The 19,205-nt window shown below is 48.0% G+C and overlaps 1 protein-coding gene across 1 annotated transcript in view; it reads left to right on the top strand.

Moving 5' to 3' along the window:
• Positions 1-19,205, top strand: part of CC2D2A (coiled-coil and C2 domain containing 2A) — a 432,763-nt gene that overhangs the window by 184,336 nt on the left and 229,222 nt on the right. Inside the window, exon 13 of the mRNA XM_086964074.1 lies at positions 2,379-2,519. Coding sequence (XP_086820200.1) covers positions 2,379-2,519 — 141 coding nt within the window. The remainder of the gene's footprint in view (positions 1-2,378; positions 2,520-19,205) is intronic.

Genomic DNA, 19,205 nt, shown 5'->3' with positions numbered 1-19,205 from the left:
TTTTAAAAAGGACAAAATATTTAGTGGCATACCCTGCTCTTGAAAAACGTCCCACATTTTAGCACGCAGCACCAAGTCGAACGCTGATTTGAGGTCGACAAATGCCGCGTAGATCGTGCCCCCCCCCTAACACAACCACCCGCCAATAAATTAAGACAAATCTAAAAACCTGATCTATAGTGCTTGTATGGCTTCGGAATCCTGCCTGGAGAGGTGAAAGAACTTCTTCCTCCTCATTCCATCCTTAAAGTTTGAGACATTTAATGCTCTATGTTTTAAGAACCTTTTGACCTGTTTTTCAAAATTTACTGTGAATTTGAATTTATGTTCTGCGCTGTACCGCTTTAATCATACAAGTAGGCATTGCACCAAAAGCCTTACCTCGTCTTCAGGAAGCTCCATAGCGTGAAGGGAATCTGCTCCATCCCCTCAGACCATAGAGAGGATGGCTCCTCCCCTTGGTCACGGAGTGGGTGGCTTAGCGGTCTAGCCTCAAGTGGCTCGCCTACTTATGGCGGGACCAGGGGCCAGAGACCCTGCCCAATTTTGCATGGACCACGCAAACACAATCAAGTTCTCTAAAGAGGAATTGAATCATTCAGGCCAGCTATGTCCCCTCTCTGCTTCCACTTCCTTGATCTCAATTACCATCTGGGCTACCGAAAATGCGGGTTCTCATCAGACACTTCCCTACTGATTGGCAGTCACAAAGGGTTGCTGAGCAATAACTTGAAGCACTGGAAGATGGGGCTAATCAACTGTAGATCCGTTCCAGGACATTATATTGAGATAAGGATGCTTCTTGAGGATGAAGATCTTGATGTGTTGTTTCTTATTGAAACATGGCTTAAAGAGAGCTCCTCGCCAGACATCATCATTAACCTTCCCCAAGGCTATGGAATACACCAACTTGACAGAGTAGGAAAAGCGGGAGGCGGCGTTGCCATCCTTTATAAATCACATTTGAGCTGCTCTAGGCCCCCTTTATATAACCAACTGTGAGGCCATCAAATTTAGACTGTCCCTCTCATCCACATCCTCCTTCTCGGGCAGCCTCATCTCCAGGCCTATGGGGACTTGTAGGTCTTTTGTAGAGTCTATCCCTGATCTCCTGGCCAGCCTGAGCATAGGGAAAAGTTATTTCACCTCAATAGGCAATTTCAACATCCGTGTGGATGACACTAACAACCCACCAGCCAAGAGACTCTTGGCTGACCTTGAGGCCTTGCAACTTACGCAACAGGTGGGCTCAGCGACACACAAAAAAGGGCACTTTCTGGACCCCATGTTTTCTAATGATCCCAAACTGCAGACCCTCACTCCTATCCGGATTCCCTGGTCAGACCACTTTTTCATTCCCATTTTGTATCAAAAGACTCACCATACAAGCCTTCAGGGGCCTGTTCAGCCCTAGGACGCAAGTGGCCAAGGCTTGCCCCTGATTCCTGGACCAGTAGAACTCAATGAAGCACATAAGTGGTGGTCAGACTTTGGTTACCAGTTCTGGGGATAGAAATTTTAAGAAGCCCTAACTGATAAAGCAGGGAACCCTTAATAGAGCTCCCTGGCTCAGCCCCAGCTAGTAGCCCAAAAGAAACACTGCAAAAAGCTAGAGAGGAGCTGGAGGAAAGATTATGCCCCAGACATTAAATTCGCATATAAAGTGGCTGTCCAGCAATATCACAAGGACATCCGGAAAGCACACACACAATAAACATACATTAGCAGAAAAATGCAAAAGGACCACTTTGAGTGAATGATAGAACAGTGTTATTTAATCACACTGTCACATTATATTATATATTGGTAATAACTAAAAATGTTGCCCACAGTTTTAAACATGTATTGACACGCACTATCTTTTAAGGGATGGGATACAGCATGCATTTGTGCTTGCTGCAGGGAATGTAGTAATATCAGATAAATCAACAGTAAAAACCAACCCACCTGACCATAAAATGGGTCCACAAAGCCAAGAAAACAACCCACTCACTAACCTGTCAGACCAGCCCCTCTGGCACTGTCAGATTTCTGTATAGGCCGCTCAGACCCTGATGCAACTTCTTAGCATTCACCTGCTTCTAGAGAATTGAAGCTTTACAAACATCTGCTCCAAATATGTTTTTCGGAGAATAGGGCTGCCATTGTACCGTCCATAGGTGTTGGTAGTAATTGAATTCAGATTGTTGTCATATTTCCAGAGAATAAATTGCAGACTTTTAAGATTACCACTTCCTACTCTTAAGCCTATTAATTTGTTTTGTTGCCTGTGCTTTACAACACTGAAGCTATTGTGCACTATTTCATACTGTGTTTTGATCTCGCGGGTTTTATGTCCTTAATTGTTTAAAGTGCTGCTTTTGTATCTGTTTTTGTAGGCAGACTCGAAGATTGCGTGATGCTGAGCAGGAAAAGGACAGGTCCCTGCTTAAGACCATCATCAAAGTTTGGAGAGAGATCAAGGCCCTCCGCGACTTCCAGAAGTTCACTAACACACCCTTGAAGCTCTACCTGAGGAAGTATGTTGTATTTCCACTAAATTAGACATTTATTTCCTATGTCAAGCACCTCTGTTACAAGCAAATTTCCTTTTTTTTATGTATTGCAGGCCTGTGTCTTTTATTCTGCATATATATTTGGAATTACCGGTGATTGGGGGTAGTCCGATCACTCAATCTACTACTTTCATAGTCCTGGACAGTTCATATTCTTTTATGTTATTGTTTGCTCAACACAAAAACAGTTAAAATACAGTAAAAAAACAACATAAATAGTTACAACAAAATCTTTCCAAAACATCCATAAAACAAGTTATAACTATGATCCACAAAGGTGCTGCCCTGTGAAGGCTATCCCAGCAGGGGCAGCCGTTCAGTCAACAAAATGAATAATGTAATTCGTACCCAGGACAAGCCTGCTGGAACTAACACTAACTAATACAGAACTTTCGAGAAGGGCCACCAGAGGCATAGCTTCGGGGAGAGGGTGGGGGTGGAGGGGGCTGTAAGGTGAGTTTGCATACCTGGATTGTACTTAGGTCTGGGGCTCCAGGGTAAGGCCTGCTAAGTCTGTTTCTTTTGTTGCCATGAACAAAAGTACAAACAGTGCCTTTAGATGTAAAACGGGAGAGATAGACATATACATCTGGTTGCTGAATGTTGAAAGTGAAACTAATGTGAAATCTGGAATCAATACCGGCTTCCCTGCTTGTCCAAATTATCTGAACTTAGGCAAATATTTTATTTCACAGAGCCTTCCGCTTCTGTTTTTTAATCACATATGAGCACAATTACCTGTTATGTTTGATTTAATAGACTATAACATTGCTCCATCTGTAACGAAAATCTAGGCCATATTTAGGTTGTAAATGACTATTGACATTTGTCTTAGTTCATTAATGTATTGTCTTTGAGGGACAAGCCACTAATGTGTCTAAGTTTATGGTGAAAACGTTTAATAAATGTCTGCATATACAGTCGTATAATCTGATGCACTAAGGTGAAGTGCTGCCCTGAGCTGGGTCCGAGGGCAATAGGCGTCTCCACGCAAGGGCTCCCATTGTCCTTCGCTTGATCCGTTCCTGTAACGAGCACTAACCACAGCCACACAGGTTGGACAGCGCTTTTATCAGTACAGGTGCAGCAAAGCTGAGTGGGAGGAATTTTGAGGATTCCTGAGGATTCTGGACGTTTCCATCACAGAAATGTAAGGAAAATGCATGTTTTCAGGCTAATTTTGAGATTTGCAGGGCATTGTGGGTAAAAATACCACACGGAATTGATGCAAGTCACCACAACCTGGATTCCCCTAGGTGTCTAGTTTTTAAAAATATACAGGTTTCCCTAGGTGCAGGCTGAGCTAGGGCCCAAAATCCACAGCTACCCACTTTGCATAAAATAGGTCAGTTGAAAAATGCCAAAACTGTGATAAAAACTAGTTATTTTTATTCAGATGTGCATGTTCCTGAAAGTTCAAGACTTTAGCACAGCAAACCATTCATTGGTGTGCTTTTTAGAAGAAAAACAGACACCTTTATCCAGAGCACTTTTTTCCCTTAAAAAAAACAAAATGTAGCTATATGTTGCCTGATTTTCTCTGGGGAGTCCACAAACGCTGGGTACTTTTAGAATCCCCAGGATGCTGGAAAAAGGACCCCTATTTGGTGTAGATACCTTATGTGGATAAATAGTTTTGGAGCCCTAACTGCAAACTATGCTGGTTGGGGGGGTGTAGGTGTTTGCAGCTAAGGGGTTACTTTTGGCAGCACTGTAAACACACCAGTACTAATAAGTAAATATTGGTAAAGCCTGTAGGTCTCTTTTTAATGTGCTAATGCATGCAACCATGGGTGCATGAAGTACCTACATGCCAATAGACCCGATTCAGGTGGGAAACATCTGATTTTTTTAAGCCAAAAATGGCTTTATTTTGGCTGTCTCCCCCCTGAAGTTGTCTATCCATCAATAAAAGTGGCTGGAGGAAATACATTCTCCAGATTATTATTATTATTTTGTTTTTAATCTCCCACTTTTCTCTTGTAAAATGATGGAAGTAGCACATTAAAGCCAGACCTATTGGCTTTGCAGATGGCTGTCTTTAAAAAGGAGAAAGAGAATGCCTACACTCAGGATATGAATCAACGTTAGAATGAACTTTCACATGAGCTTAGTTTTCATTTTCTACATTTAAACGTTGTAAACTATTGAAATATTCTTTTATTTTTTTTTATTGTTTTATATAGCGCGAACTTGAACCGTGAGGGTACTAGAGCGCTTTACAAGGTTTACAAAATTAATTTACAGAAGTGAACAAAAAGGCTTAGAAATACAGAAGTATACAAAACGATTGGAGAGGGGCAGGGGTGCTGGACACGTAGGGGTTTAGAGGGAAACGTGTGTATGGCTACAGTTACAGTTAATCAGTATAAAACCCCACAGTTTCTTGGTGGAGTGAGTAGGTGATCTGAGGAAAAGGAGATGATTAGTCAGGCTCTCTGTGGTGGTTAAAGGCAGAGATTAGACGAGGAATTTGCACATGAGGAAAGTTTTGGCCTCCTTTTTGAAGCATGCCAGAGAAGGTATGGTGGGAGAGAGTTCCAAATTCTTGGTGCGTGCCTGGAGAAACCCCGTATAAGCATTTCAAAGCCAACAGTTGAGGTCCATTGTGCTAGCACATGCATACACAGGAGTACAAAAATTTGCGTTGGCTATGTATGCCATTTCTTTGTACAACCTGTCTTTTGTTGCTGCATTAACACTGACAGTTATATCCACAAGTTTGTGGTGTCATGAGTTGGTGTGCGTTTGCACACCAAGGGCAAACTAATTGGTCCTACTAATGCTTGCCTTCTTCACTTTACAGCACCATAGAGTTGCAGTTTCTAGGTGCTTGAAATAACGGGTGTGATTTTTACCTGGTTTATTGGTACTATGAGGGTCAATCAAGACCTCAATGCCTTCTAGATATTTTTTGTCCACCATTTCAGGATTTTGTACAGATGTAGATGTCTACAGTTCCTCAGCGGGCCCTGTGTCTGCTATGCTGACCCCCAAAACTGTTTGTCTTTGAGGTTATGTTGGAAAAATCCATCACTTGTGGGGGCAAACATCAACTTACTGATGAGAATCCAATGCTATATGTATTTATAAATATTGGCTGCAGTTCTTAACTGTTGGACCTGGAACACATATGCAGATTATTGACTCGCTCCCTGGACATATTGTCCATGATCATATGGTTCCTGGTAGTGTACAATATTTGGGAATCTTCATTAAAGCTTTTCATCCTTATAGTTCGCACTAGAGTGTTAGAGACAGGGAAGATATGACCCATTCTTTTAACTTATGTGGGTTGGGATACAAGCCTACACCAAAGGGCCTTACTGTGTAAGACCAGGGATGTGAGTTAGACAGAGGTAGTTAAAGGAAAGGAGTAACTGGAATGTGATAGGTGAAAGATTGTGAAAAAGAAAAGGGGGTAATAGGTGAAGGAGTAGAAAGGAAAAAGGGTTGGAAACAAATTGAAGAGAGAGAGAAGCAGAATTAAGATAAAGATGGAGAAAGTAAATGTATGTATATGGTGCTCCTATAGCATGAACCTACCCAAAAGACCATGCAGCACTGTACGTGATCAAGGACAAGCTTAAAATCAATGAGTAATTGGAGATGGTGCTAGGTTGAGGATGGTTAATGGAATGGTATGGTGTTCTTTAAAGTGGTGAGTCTTCAACTCTTTCTTATATTAAAGCAGTGTTGGTGCAGTCCTGATGGACAAGAGGATGTATTTACAGATCGTGGGCTAGATAGAAAAGGCCTACTCTCTTATTTTTACACTTGTTAGCCTGCAATCAGATAGTTTCCTGGCTGCAGGTGTGCCAAGATCCACCAGTGATGGACAGCTTTTCTGAAAGACAAGTCTGGGTGCTGGTCGTGATGGCTTTTTAAATGATGCATCTGGTTTTGAAGATGGTGTGGGCAGGCAAGGGAAGTGAAAAAGTGAAAGGAGTTACATCATGATGGGGTTGATGTAATCAATTTCTTCAGGCCCTGGATAAAATGTGTAACAGCTTGTAGGATGCCCCAACGGTGCTGATGTGTGCTGTATGGGAGACTACGGAGTATGGCATTACACCATCCAGCAGGGAATGAACAGCTCTGAAGTCACTTTTTGGATATAATGATCTGCATTTCTTTAGAGAAGGCAGGTAGCAGGCAATCTATGTTTTTAGAATTGTGTTCCAATAAATAGGATTGGTGTCTAGGGCGAATCCAAGTGACTTCGCATTCGGTAAAAGTAGGGGTTTGAAAGCCATCTATGTTTAGGTCGTTGAGCCAAGTCTGTACTGGATCTTGCTTATTGTTCTTGGCAAATGATAGGAATTCTGTCTTCAATCAATCAATCAATCAAGGTACTTATAAAGCATGCTACTTACCTGTGAGGGTCTCAAGGCGCTGAGGGGAGGGGGTGCCGCTACTGCTGGAAGAGCCAGGCCTTGAGGAGTCTTCTGAAGGGAACAGGTCCTGGGTCTGCCGTAGGTGGGTAGGGAGGGTGTTCCAGGTCTTGGCGGCGAGGTAGGAGAAGGATCTGCCGCCCGGGGTTGTTCGTTGGATGCGGGGGACAGCGGTGAGGGCGAGGCTGGCAGAGCGGAGCTGGCGGGTGGGGGTGTAGAAGCTGAGTCTGCTGATAAGGTAGGCTGGTCCGGCGTTGTGGAGTGCTTTGTGTGCGTGGGTGAGGAGCTTGAAGGTGATCCTCTTGTCGACCGGGAGCCAGTGTAGGTCTCTCAGGTGGTGGGTGATGTGGCTGCGGCGGGGGACGTTGACGATCAGTCGGGCAGAGGCGTTTTGGATGCGTTGTAGTCGTCATAGGTATTTGGCTGGGATTTCTGCGTAGAGTGCATTGCCGGAGTCCAGTCTGCTGCTGACGAGGGCCTGTGTCACCGTTCTTCTTGTTTCAGTCGGGATCTACTTGTAGATCTTGCGGAGCATGCTGAGGGTGTTGTAGCAGGAGGAGGAGACGGCGCCGACCTGTTTAGACATGGAGAGGGAGGAGTCGAGGATGAATTCCAGGTTGCGTGCATGGTCAGTGGGTGTCGGTGCTGTTCCCAGTGTGGTCGGTCACCAGGACTCGTCCCAGGCTGAAGGGGTGGGGCCGAGGATGAGTACCTCCATCTTGTCTGATTTCATCTTCAGACGGCTGTTCCTCATCCATTTGGCAACGGCTTTCATTCCCTCCTGGAGGTTGGTTTTGGTGGTGTGCGGGTCCTTGGTGAGGGAGAGGATGAGCTGGGTGTCGTCGGCGTAGGAGATGATGTTGAGGTCGTGCTGGCGGGCCACTTGTGCAAGGGGGGCCATTGAGACATTGAACAGCGTCGGGCTGAGGGATGAGCGCAGGGGGACGCCGCAGATGATGTTGGTGGCCTCTGATCGGAAGGGCGGGAGGTGGACGCGCTGGGTTCTGCCGGAGAGGAAGGACGTGGTCCAGTCAAGGGCCTTCTCTTGGATTCCGGCTTCTAGGAGGCGTGTCTTTAGAGTGCGATGGCAGACCATTTCGAAGGCGGCTGACAGGTCCAAGAGGATGAGTGCTGATGTTTCGCCGTTCTCTAGTTGGCGCCTGATGTCGTCTGTGGTTGCGTCTGAATCAGACTGGGACGGGTCTAAGATGTTGTTGTCTTCCAGGTGGCGGGCCAGTTGCATATTGACGATTAATCGATGACCTTCGCTGGGAACGGGAGCAGAGATATGGGCTGGAAGTTCTTGAGGTCCTTGGGGTCCGCCTAGGGCTTCTTGAGGAGGGCGTTGATTTTGGCGTGTTTCCAGCTTTCCGGGAATGTCGCTGTTTCGAAGGAGATGTTGATGACCTTCCGCAGTTCGGGTGCGATGGCAGCGTCTGCTTTGTTGAATACGTGGTATGGGCACGGGTCTGACGGAGATCCTTTGATGTTGGACCAGGCGGTTGGTGCTGGTGGCGTTCACAGGGAAGGTGGGGTCTGGCATAGTCAGGACGGTCATGGTGTTGAAGCTGTCATGGATGTCAGCGATCTTGCGGTGGAAGAAGATGGCTAGTGACTCACACAATTCTTGTGAGGGCAGGATGTTGTTGGCGCTGTGGTTGGAGAGTTCCTTTACGATGCTGAAGAGGTCTTTGCTGTTGTGTGCGTTGTTTTTCAGGCAGTCTTTGAAGGAGGATCTCTTGGCTAATCTGATGAGGTTGTGATGTCTGCGGGTGGCGTCCTTGTGGGCTGCGTGGTTTTCCGGAGTGCCTTCGTGGAGCCATATCTTCTCCAGTTTCCGGCATGCGCGTTTGGATTGGTCTTGATTATCCTGAACCTTATGTTTAAAACAAACTAAAATAATGAATGGATGGAATATTTGAATTGATCTTAGCCAGTGACAATTACTCCAACTACCCCCCTGTTCATCATATTCTTGCCCACCATGCCACCTCGAATTTAGACCCTGTTCGAATAGGAAAAGTCTGGTCCAAACTGCGAAGCGAGGCCCTTTCTGAAGTGGATTACAAGCAACTTAAAACCAGCTTTACCCTGGTTTGGGTTCTTGAATCAGGTGCAGCTTGGTTCCAGTGGCACAGTGAGCAAGGGACCCACTTCTGGACATTCTCCTTAGACAGGTTGTCACACTAAAGTAAACAAAACGTGGGTCTGTATCGGAGTCAGGTGGCTTAGTAGACTAATGCATCCATTGTATGGGCCTGTGTTTGACCTCATGGTCACAGGTTCAGATCCTGGTATTGAGGTCGATACAATGAGTACCATTCATTTGGGTAACAATACCATCTGTTATTCTCTACCAATTTACCCTTTTGGGTGAACGTGTGCTTTACAAATTCATGTTGTGTTGTGTTATGATATGAAATGTTATTAGACCCAGTGATATGTAAATCAGTCATGGTCCTTCTTCAGTAGGACCACTAGTCTGTTGTGTCATTCACATTTTGCTTCCTCCCATTGCAGCATACAGTACTAGGGAATGGTCAGCCTACTTCTGCCACCAGCTGACTTCACTTTTGAGCGAATACATTTTGCCCTTTCACAAGGAGCACTTCCAGATGGAAGTTATTCCCCTTCAGTGCTAGTGTTTTTTCTTTTTACTGTATTATTACTTTACTGTGGCCTTTGTGTTTAGATCCTGGTGTGATAGCAGGACACTTTTCACCGGCTCTTCATGTTGGTTTTGATGCGAGCACAGGGCACATTCAAGTTTCATTGGTTCGTCTCTCCTGTTAATGCTGTTGTAAATTCTTTTTGGAGTGTCCTTTGTTTAGCTGACTACTGCTACTTCACAGCATATCAGATTGTGTCCATTTCTTTTCGGAAGTTTTATTTAGCATTTTTAACGATTGTGTTCATTTGAAACTGTTCTTTACATAAGGGATAAAGTACCCCCTACCAGGATATTGTAAGTAACATGAGAGGTTCCATAGCTCTATAGAGGAATGAGGCCGAAGATCGAGTTCCTTTATAAGGTTATGGAACTCCTGCATGACTTTCAGTATGGGGGTGACCTGTTCTCAGGACACCCCCGTGTCGCACGGCCACCAGCTTTGTGTGTGCCCCTCGCCTCACTGCTGCCCGCAGCCTCTTTGCTTCCTGCCCCTCCACCGTATTTTGCGTGTGTGTGTTTGCCTAAAGTGTGTTTAACCTTTTTTTCGTTTCCTAAAAGTTTTTACCTTTTTGTTTATTGTTACTGCTGTCCCCTGCACGTTATTGTGTAGGCTTTGTTGCTTGTTTTCAGTCCCCCTGTGCCCGCCCCGCTCCCCGCTTCCCGCCGCCGTCCAAGCGGCCACGCCCCCTTTTTGTTTTGTGCCCTCCCCGCTCCCACCTCCCAGCTGCTCCTCCCTCCCTCCCACTTGGCCATAAATGGCGACCGCGCGGCGCAGGTGAGTGTGGCCTGTTCTCAGGACACCCCCACGTCGCACGGCCACCAGCTGTGTATGTGTGCCCCTCGCCTCGCTGCTGCCGTCAGCCTCGTTGTGCCTGCCTCTTTGCTTCGTGCCCCTCCGCCGTATTTTGCGTGTTTGTGTTTGCCTAAAGTGTGTTTAACCTTTTTTTCGTTTCCTAATAGTTTTTGCCTTTTTGTTTGTCACTGCTGTCCCCTGCACGTTGTTGTGTAGGCTTCATTGCTTGTTTTCAGTCCCCCTGTGCCCGCCCCGCTCCCCGCTTCCCGCCGCTGTCCAAGCGGCCACGCCCCCTTTACGTTTTGTGCCCTCCCCACTCCCGCCTCCCAGCTGCTCCTCCCTCCCTCCCACTTCACCACAAATGGCGACCGCGCGTATGCGCAGCGGGCGCGCCGATTAAGCGCCAATTGTGCGCCAAAGGCAAGCCCGTCTGCGCCCGTCTGCGCCCGTCAGCGCTTGGACAGCACCCAGTGCCAGGACCCCTGGTCCCCAGCGATGCAAGACGACCCGACAGACCTACGATGCCGCGGCCCTCAACGCACTCAATGCCGGCCGAAACCCCACCTGCTGCTGTGCCGCCCCAAGACGCACTCACGGACCCTTCACCTGCGCAACCTGCAAGTTCTCCTGCCTCCGAACCTGCACCATGCCCACCAAGCCAAACTCCAGCAGCGACCTCAAGTGCATCCTGCTCAACACCCGCTCCGTCCACAGACACGCAGTAGAACTCTGGAACCTCCTCGACACAACATAACCAGACATCGCCTTCCTCACCGAAACATGGATGAACGCCTCCTCAGCCCCGACATCGCCATCGCCATCCTGGATGGATACAAGATCATCAGGAGGGACTGCATCAACCAGACCGGAGGAGACATCGCCATTGTCCACAAGAACACCATCCGCATCACGGCCGAAGCCGACTACACCGTCGCCACCGCCGAACACCTCCACTTCCAGATTCACACCAACCCAAAGACAATCCTCAGAGGCACCCTCATCTACCGACCCCCGGGACCACGCACGCAATTCAGCGAAGACATCACAGACTTCATCAGCCAACACGCACTCCCCTCCACCGACTACATCCTCCTAGGGGACCTCAACTTCCACCTGGAGAACAACAAGAACCGCAACACCGCCACCCTGCTGGACAACCTCGCCAACCTCGGCCTCAAGCAACTGGTCAACACCCCCACCCACTACGCCGGCCACACGCTTGATCCCGTATTCTCATCCAGCAAGCACATCAGCTTTAGCCACTCCACCGAACTCCACTGGACCGACCACAGCTGCGTCCACTTCAGATTCAGAAAAATCACAACCCACCACCACCCGCAACAGGTTCCTCACAGGAGCTGGAGCAAGATCACCCCCGACCAGCTCACCACCTCCCTCAGTCAGAACCCACCCGCCAGCACATCAGACGCCAACGAAGCAGCCCGCAACTTCACGCAGTGGTTGACCGCCTGCGCCGATGACCTCGCACCATTGAAGAACCCTCCCAGCAGACCCAGAAGCAAGAAAGCCCCCTGGTTCACCGACGAACTCAAAGACTCCAAGAAGACCTGCCGCACCCTCGAGAAAGCCTGGCTCCACGACCGGACCACTGACAACATGACCGCTCTCAAACACGCCACCCGCAAGCACCACCAGCTCATCCGCACCACCAAGAAGAAATCACTGACGGAGCGACTGGACAACAACGCCCACGACAGCAAGGAACTCTTCAGCATCGTCAAGGAGTTCTCCAACCCCAACACCGGCAACAACGACATCACCCCTTCACAAGATCTCTGCGACTCCCTCGCCTCGTTCTTCCACCGCAAGATTGCCGACATCCACAACAGCTTCGGCACACCATCCACGCCCCCAACCACTGAACAAACGAACCCCACCGCCACCCTCCGCACCTGGACTACGGTGACCACCGAAGACACAGCCCGCACGATGAACACCATCCACTCCGGCTCTCCAAACGACCCCTGCCCCCACCACGTCTTCAACAAATCCGACTCCACCATCGCACCCCAACTCCGGGACATCATCAACACCTCCTTCATCACCGCCACCTTCCTGGAGAGCTGGAAGCATGCCGAGCTCAGCGCCCTACTGAAGAAACCAACAGCGGACCCCACCGGCCTCAAAAACTTCCGACCCATCTCGCTCCTCCCTTTTCCCGCCAAAGTCATTGAGAAGATGGTCAACAAACAGCTTGCCGCCTTCCTCGAGACGAACGGATCCCTCGACCCCTCGCAGTCCGGTTTCAGAGCCAACCACAGCACCGAGACCGCCCTCATCGCAGCCACCGACGGCATCCGAGCCCTGCTCGACAACCGGGAAACAGCGGCACTCATCCTCCTGGACCTCTCCGCAGCATTCGACACGGTCTGCCACCGCACCCTAGTCCAACGTCTCGACAACACCGGCATCTAAGAGAAGGCACTGAAGTGGATCATCTCATTCCTTGCCAGAAGAACACAGAGAGTCCGCCTCCCCCGTTTCGATCCGAGGCCACCGAAGTCATCTGTGGAGTCCCGCAAGGATCGTCACTCAGACCCACCCTCTTCAACATCTACATGAGACCTCTAGCCGCCATCCCACGCCAACACAACCTCAACATCATCACCTATGCTGATGACACCCAGTTGATCCTCTCCCTCACCAGAGACCCCGACACCGCCAGAACCAGCCTACACGAAGAGATGAAAGACGTCGCCGAGTGAATGAAGAACAGTCGCCTGAAACTGAACTCAGACAAGACGGAAGTCCTCATCCTGGGACCATCACCCTCCGCCTGGAAGACTCCTGGTGGCCCCCAGCCCTGGGCACCGCCCCCAAGCTAACAGACCACGCACGCAACCTGGGCTTCTTCCTGGACTCCTCCCTCTCGATGACCAGACAAGTCAACGCCGTATCCTCATCATGCTTTCACAACTTCCGCATGCTTCGCAGGATCTTCCGATGGATCCCGACCGAAACCAGGAAAACGGTCCCCCAGGCCCTCGTCACCAGCCGACCGGACTACGGAAACACCCTCTACGCCGGAACCACAGCCAAGCTACAGAAAAGACTCCAACACATCCAGAACACTTCCGCCCGACTCATTCTGGACATCCCCCGACGCAGCCACATCTCCGGCCACCTGAGGGACCTGCACTGGCTCCCCATTGACAAGAGGATCACGTTCAGGCTCCTCACCCACACACACAAGTCTCTCCACGACCTGGGCCCCAAGTACCTCAACGACCGCCTGACCTTCTACACACCCACCCGCCAGCTATGGTCTACCAGCCTCGCCCTCGCAACCGTACCACGCATCCGAAGAGCCACCGCCGGAGGCAGATCTTTCTCCTACCTGGCAGCCAAGACATGGAACTCCCTCCCCCCTCCCCATCCACCTCCGGCTGACCCAGGACCACCTCGCTTTCAGGAGACAACTCAAGACCTGGCTGTTCGAGCAGTAGCGGACCCCTTTCCCCAAGCGCCTTGAGACCCTTCCGGGTGAGTAGCGCGCTATGCAAATGCTGTGATTGATTGATTGAATATCCTTATCATGTACGGCATGGGGTGCTTTATCCCATATAATAAATGGTCACACCATCCATAAACCAGTAAAAACTATTTCTATCATAGCTATTTCAGAAAGAGAGAGCATGTTTGCAAACATGAAGAATAAAAATAGAATCTCTTGTGCAAAATTAAACACATCAAAAAAACTGTTAGATATTTATTGCAAAAAGATATTTAAAAACATTCACTAATAGCCCATATAAAAAAACGCTGCAGTAACTCAGAATGTGTAGAAACTTGCAGAAACATTCTAACTTTTCTATAATTATCTAAGGAATGCAAAAAGTAATCATGTTCCTTCTGCTAGTCACTGTAAGCTCGAAAAATAGTGCTGGAGAAAGAAAAGAGTTTAATTATCTTTACTTTAAAAAGTTTCTCAGTGACTTGACCTGCCTTTCACCTCGGCTGCTGGCTCTAGCCGCATGCATTGTGACATCAGAACTCGACTTCAGTAACTTATTACCGTCTAGTTCTGACGAATTTCCTTTGTAACTGGTGATTGAGTGTGTAAGTAGTCTCCGATTATAAAGAAATTAAAGACATGCATGTATGCAGGGGTTTAGAATCCTGTGTACTATATTACTAATTAAAGCGGTTCTGTTTATCCTAATTATCTTTCTATCTGTTTGTCTGTCTATCCACTTATCTGTCTAGTGACTTGTCTGTCTATCTACCTGTCTGACTACATGTTTGTCTGTCTACCTATCTGTCAACCCGTCTATCTACTTGTCCACCCATCCTTCCCTATCTATACAACCTTCTCTATCTATACAACCTTCTCTGTGTATACGAGCCTCTCTCTCTCTAGCAATCTATCTATGCAACCATATCTATCTAGCTAAGCAACCGTCTCTATTTATGCAATCTTCTCTATGTATGCAACCTTCTCTATTTGGTTATCTATCTATGCAACTATCTGTCTGTCTATTTATCAATCTATGTATACAACCTTCTCTAAATGTCTTTGCAAATCTCTATATGTATATATCCTTTGAATCCCTCTTTATCTATTTTGTAATGAAGATTTACAAAAACATAAAATAAACATTAGCAAAGGTAAATCCTGTCCGATTGGCTTTTTTAGGTCTGATGTTAGCCACAACCTTTTGCTTTTAGGACTATTATAAATGTATGTAGTCACTTATAGGGGTTTTCAGACAGACGTTATCCCATAATTCGTTATCGTGTTATTCACATTTTTCTTCCACCATCTCTACCAAGCCTGATGGGGCAGTTAGTCAGGCCACTTCAGACATTGACTGACTTCAACGTGAGTTATGGCATGCTACCCTTTCACAAGGAACACATCCACACAGGGACTACTATAGTAATGTGTGCTTTTTTGAGACCATAAAAATAGTTTTTTTCCCTTTAGCCATTGGTTTTTTTAAGGTCCTTGTTGCTAACCCAACTGTAAAGTTTTGCCAATACTTGTTTGGGTTAAAATAGACAAAATGAATTTATATATTCAAGAATATTACATCATTCTGCACCATTGAATCACTTATTCAGGGACAGCAAGACATCACAGAGAAGGCATCCTGAAGCAGAGGTAGATTTAGGAATGGTGCAGTCATGATTTTTAAAGTCAGGAACATAAGTGCAAAGAACCCTAAGGAAGGGAAACGGCCCAGAATCATGACTTGTGAACATTCTTTATCACATCTTAGTCTTTTCTTTTGCGGAGTTACCAATTTCAGTCAGTATCAGAGCCAGCAATTCTTCTGAAACCAAAAGTAGTGCGAACCTTGTTGTTATGTATGACTCTCATAGAGGGCCTCTATCTTTTGTTTCAGTTTCTGTTTCTGAATCTCATAACCCACTCCTATGAAATAAAAGTTAATAACATGGATGGAAATGGAAATGGATGTACATTTGCAGAGCGCGAATTGCTGCCCGGGGGCGTCCAAGCGCTAGAAGATAATAGAGGGGACCTCATGGAGTGACTAACTGGGGATTAGTAGGGAAGATTGAAGAGGAATGTTTTTAGTTGCTTTCGGAATTAGGAATGGTTGGAGTTGGCTCTGAGATGCAGGCGGAGAGCATTCCAGGTCTTGGCTGCATTATAGGCGAACGTCTTACCTCACGACCTAGTCTTTTTTATTCTGAGGGGTGTAGCTAAGAAGGTCTGGATAGAGCGGAGGTTTCTGGGGGGTACGTAGTGGGTGACTAGATCCCGGGTGATCATAGGACCCGTGTCCCAGAAGGCCTGGTGAGCAATGCACATGGCTTTGAAACAAATTCTTTGACGTACTGGCAGCCAGTGAAGGTTGACCAGACCGGACCTCACTGATTGTCTGCGAGGGAGTTCGAGCAGTGGACGGGCCACACAGTTCTGCACTGTCTGAAGTCTGCGTAGGGTGTAGTCTGGGGCGCCAAGGTATAGCACATTGTTAAAATCCAGGCGGGACTGTATCAAACCCTGTATTGCTACCTGCTTGGCTTCCATAGGGAGGAGAGGCAAGATTTTCCTAAGCATTTTAAGGAGGCCAAAACAGGTTGCAGAGAGTTTTGTGGCTTGAGTCTTAAATGAAAGAGAGCTGTCCAACCATACCCCAAGGCTCTTGATGTTGTCCTTTGGAGCTGGAGGGGGGCCTAGATCAGAGGGCCAAAGGGAGTTGAAGAAGAGGGGGACCCAGAAGCATCAGCTCCGTTTTGTCCCCATTCAGTTTGAGGGATGATAAGGACATCCAGCTTTTTACTTCTTTTAGGCAGTCTCTAAGTCCGCCTGACTCAGGTGGGTTGGCTACCTGCGCCAGTGAGACCACCAACTGTGTGTCGTCCGCGTAAGAGATGATCTTAATCCCATAACGGCGGACGACATCGGCCAGTGGCCTCATATAGATGTTGAAAAGAGCGGGACTTAAAGAGAAGCCTTGAGGGACTCCGCACCTAAGTGGTCTACTGGTGGACACCACCTCACCGTCAAAGACTCGGAAGTATCTGTCCTCCAGGAAGGATTTAAACCAGAGCCAGGCTTTGTTCTTAATTCTGACGCTGGACATATGGTGCAGCAAGGTGTCATGGCTGACCGTGTCGAAGGCTGCACTGAGATCAAGGAGGATCACTGCCACTGATCCTCCCTGATCCAGGATTTTTCTGGATTCCTCCGTGACCATGAGGAGGGCGGTCTCGGTCCCGTGTTTTGATCTGAAGCCCGTCTGGGTGGCGTTTAACAGTTGGGGTTCTTCTAAGAAATTTACCAGGTGGTGGTTAATGTATTTTTCTAAGATTTTGCTCACCCACGGGAGCAGGGAGATGGGCCGGTAGTTACTGAAGTCCAACGGGTCTAGATTAGGCGTTTTTAGTAGTGAGCGGACCATGGCTCGTTTCCAGGCTGGAGGAACAGTGCTGGAGGTGATCGAAGCGTTTGGTACATCCCTGATGATTGGGAGTGTAATTTGGGATGCTGACATTAAGATATCTGGCGGGGCTGGATCGTCAGGTGAGCCGGTTTTTACTTTCCGAGATATGGTTTCTAGAGTGGCAAGATCCAAAGGAGGGAAGTGATCCAAAGTAGGTTGAGGCTGAGGGGAGGAGATAGTTAGGACTACGTTGGACTGGGCTGGGGAGGTGATATTGCTGGGGAGAAAGGTAGAGTAAATTTTATTAACTTTTTGATGAAAAAACTCAGCTACGTCGTTGCAATGAGTTATGGATTTTGTATCGTGCAAGCTAGGAGGGGGTTTGGTTAATTTTTTTACAATCTGGAAGGTTTCTTTGGATTTTGATTTGGCAAGGAGGATTTTGTTCGAAAAGTAAGTGGTCTGGGCGATTTTGATTTCAGCTTTGTATTCGCTGATTGACTCTCGATAACAGATTTTGCTTCCTGGTGAGTAGTCTAAACGCCAACGTCTTTCGTTTTTTCTACATTGGCGTTTCTTGTCCCTGAGAGCCTCCGTATAACAGGGAGCCGATTTGTGGGCGCGTTTTAGCGTGATTTTATTTTTAGGGAGGGTGCTTTCGAGAGTTTGCGTGATCCAGTCAGCATAGGCCTGGTTGGCTAGGCCTGGATCCTCATTGTAAGGAGGTTGGTTGGTGGCGAGCTTGGAGGACCAGTCGTCGACAGAAAGGCGGGACCAAGCTCGGGTAAATTTTGTGGTGGGTCCAGTCTGCAGAGGCTTAAGTGTGGTCCATGTGAAGGGCACAAGGAAGTGATCTGTCCACTGGAGCGGGAGCGGCGGATCGGCTGTAAAGTATGCACAGTTGCTAAATATTGGGTCCAATAAGTGGCCCTTTACATGGGCAGGGGTTTTGACGTATTGGGTGAGTTGTAGCGTGGCTAGGTCATCTGCCAGTGTGGTGACTACCTGATCTAATGCAGAATCAAAGTGCAGGTTGAGATCACCTAGCAAAGTGAAGTTGGACGTGGTGCAAACGCGTTCTGCGACAATCTGAGGAAGGAGGAGGTGGAATTGCTTAGGGGGACCTGGGGGACGGTAGATAAGAGTTCCGGAGAAACAGTTATTCAGTGAGAGGTCGATGCTGAACGCGAGGGTCTCACAGTCAGGGATGGTTTCGGGGATAACACGACACTGAAACTGTTCTTTATGGATAATTGCTAGGCCTCCACCTCTCCCATCAGGCCGGTCCTGCCGGGTCATTTGGAAGCCAGGAGGGAGAGCGCTAACTAGGGCGGGATCGGAATCTGTGGTGAGCCATGTTTCCGTTAGGAATACTAAATCCGGAGTGAGTTCTTCTATTAACAGGGCGATTTCTGTCCTATGTTTCGGCAGGGATCTGCAATTTAACAAGAGCATATGGTAATTGTGGGTTAGTGCGGCTATGGGCTTAGGTTTAAGAATTGATTTACATTTGGGGCATGTTTGTGGAATGTTTTAGGCTGCATAGAGGTGCCGAGAACAGTTCGTAGCAGGGGGCCTTAGGCTATGGAGAGTTTCAGCATTGTAGTGCCCGGTCCCTGGTGTCTGAGGTATAGGGGGTACGGCCCTTGGCCCGGACTCGGCGCGGACGAGCGCAGACGAGCTTGCCTTAAGCGCGCCTTCGGCGCGCAATCGTCGCGCCCGCTGCGCTCGTCCGCTGCGCTTGCGGTAGATACACATGTATATAGTGTAGGGGAAAGTACAGGGGGCGTGTCCTCAGAGTGGGCGTGTCCCTGTCTGGGCGTGGCTGCTGGCGGGTGGAGTAGGTCAGCGATTTCCCCCTTAGCAGCGCTCGTTCCGCTGTGTAGGGGAAGCCTGCACAAAGTAATCGTGTGT

This window comes from Lissotriton vulgaris, chromosome 3_2 (genome assembly GCF_964263255.1).
Source record: "Lissotriton vulgaris chromosome 3_2, aLisVul1.2, whole genome shotgun sequence".
NCBI classification, from domain to species: domain Eukaryota; kingdom Metazoa; phylum Chordata; class Amphibia; order Caudata; family Salamandridae; genus Lissotriton; species Lissotriton vulgaris.
The sequence above is the reverse complement of the archived record's forward strand: the minus strand, read 5'-3'. Positions and strand labels throughout refer to the sequence as shown.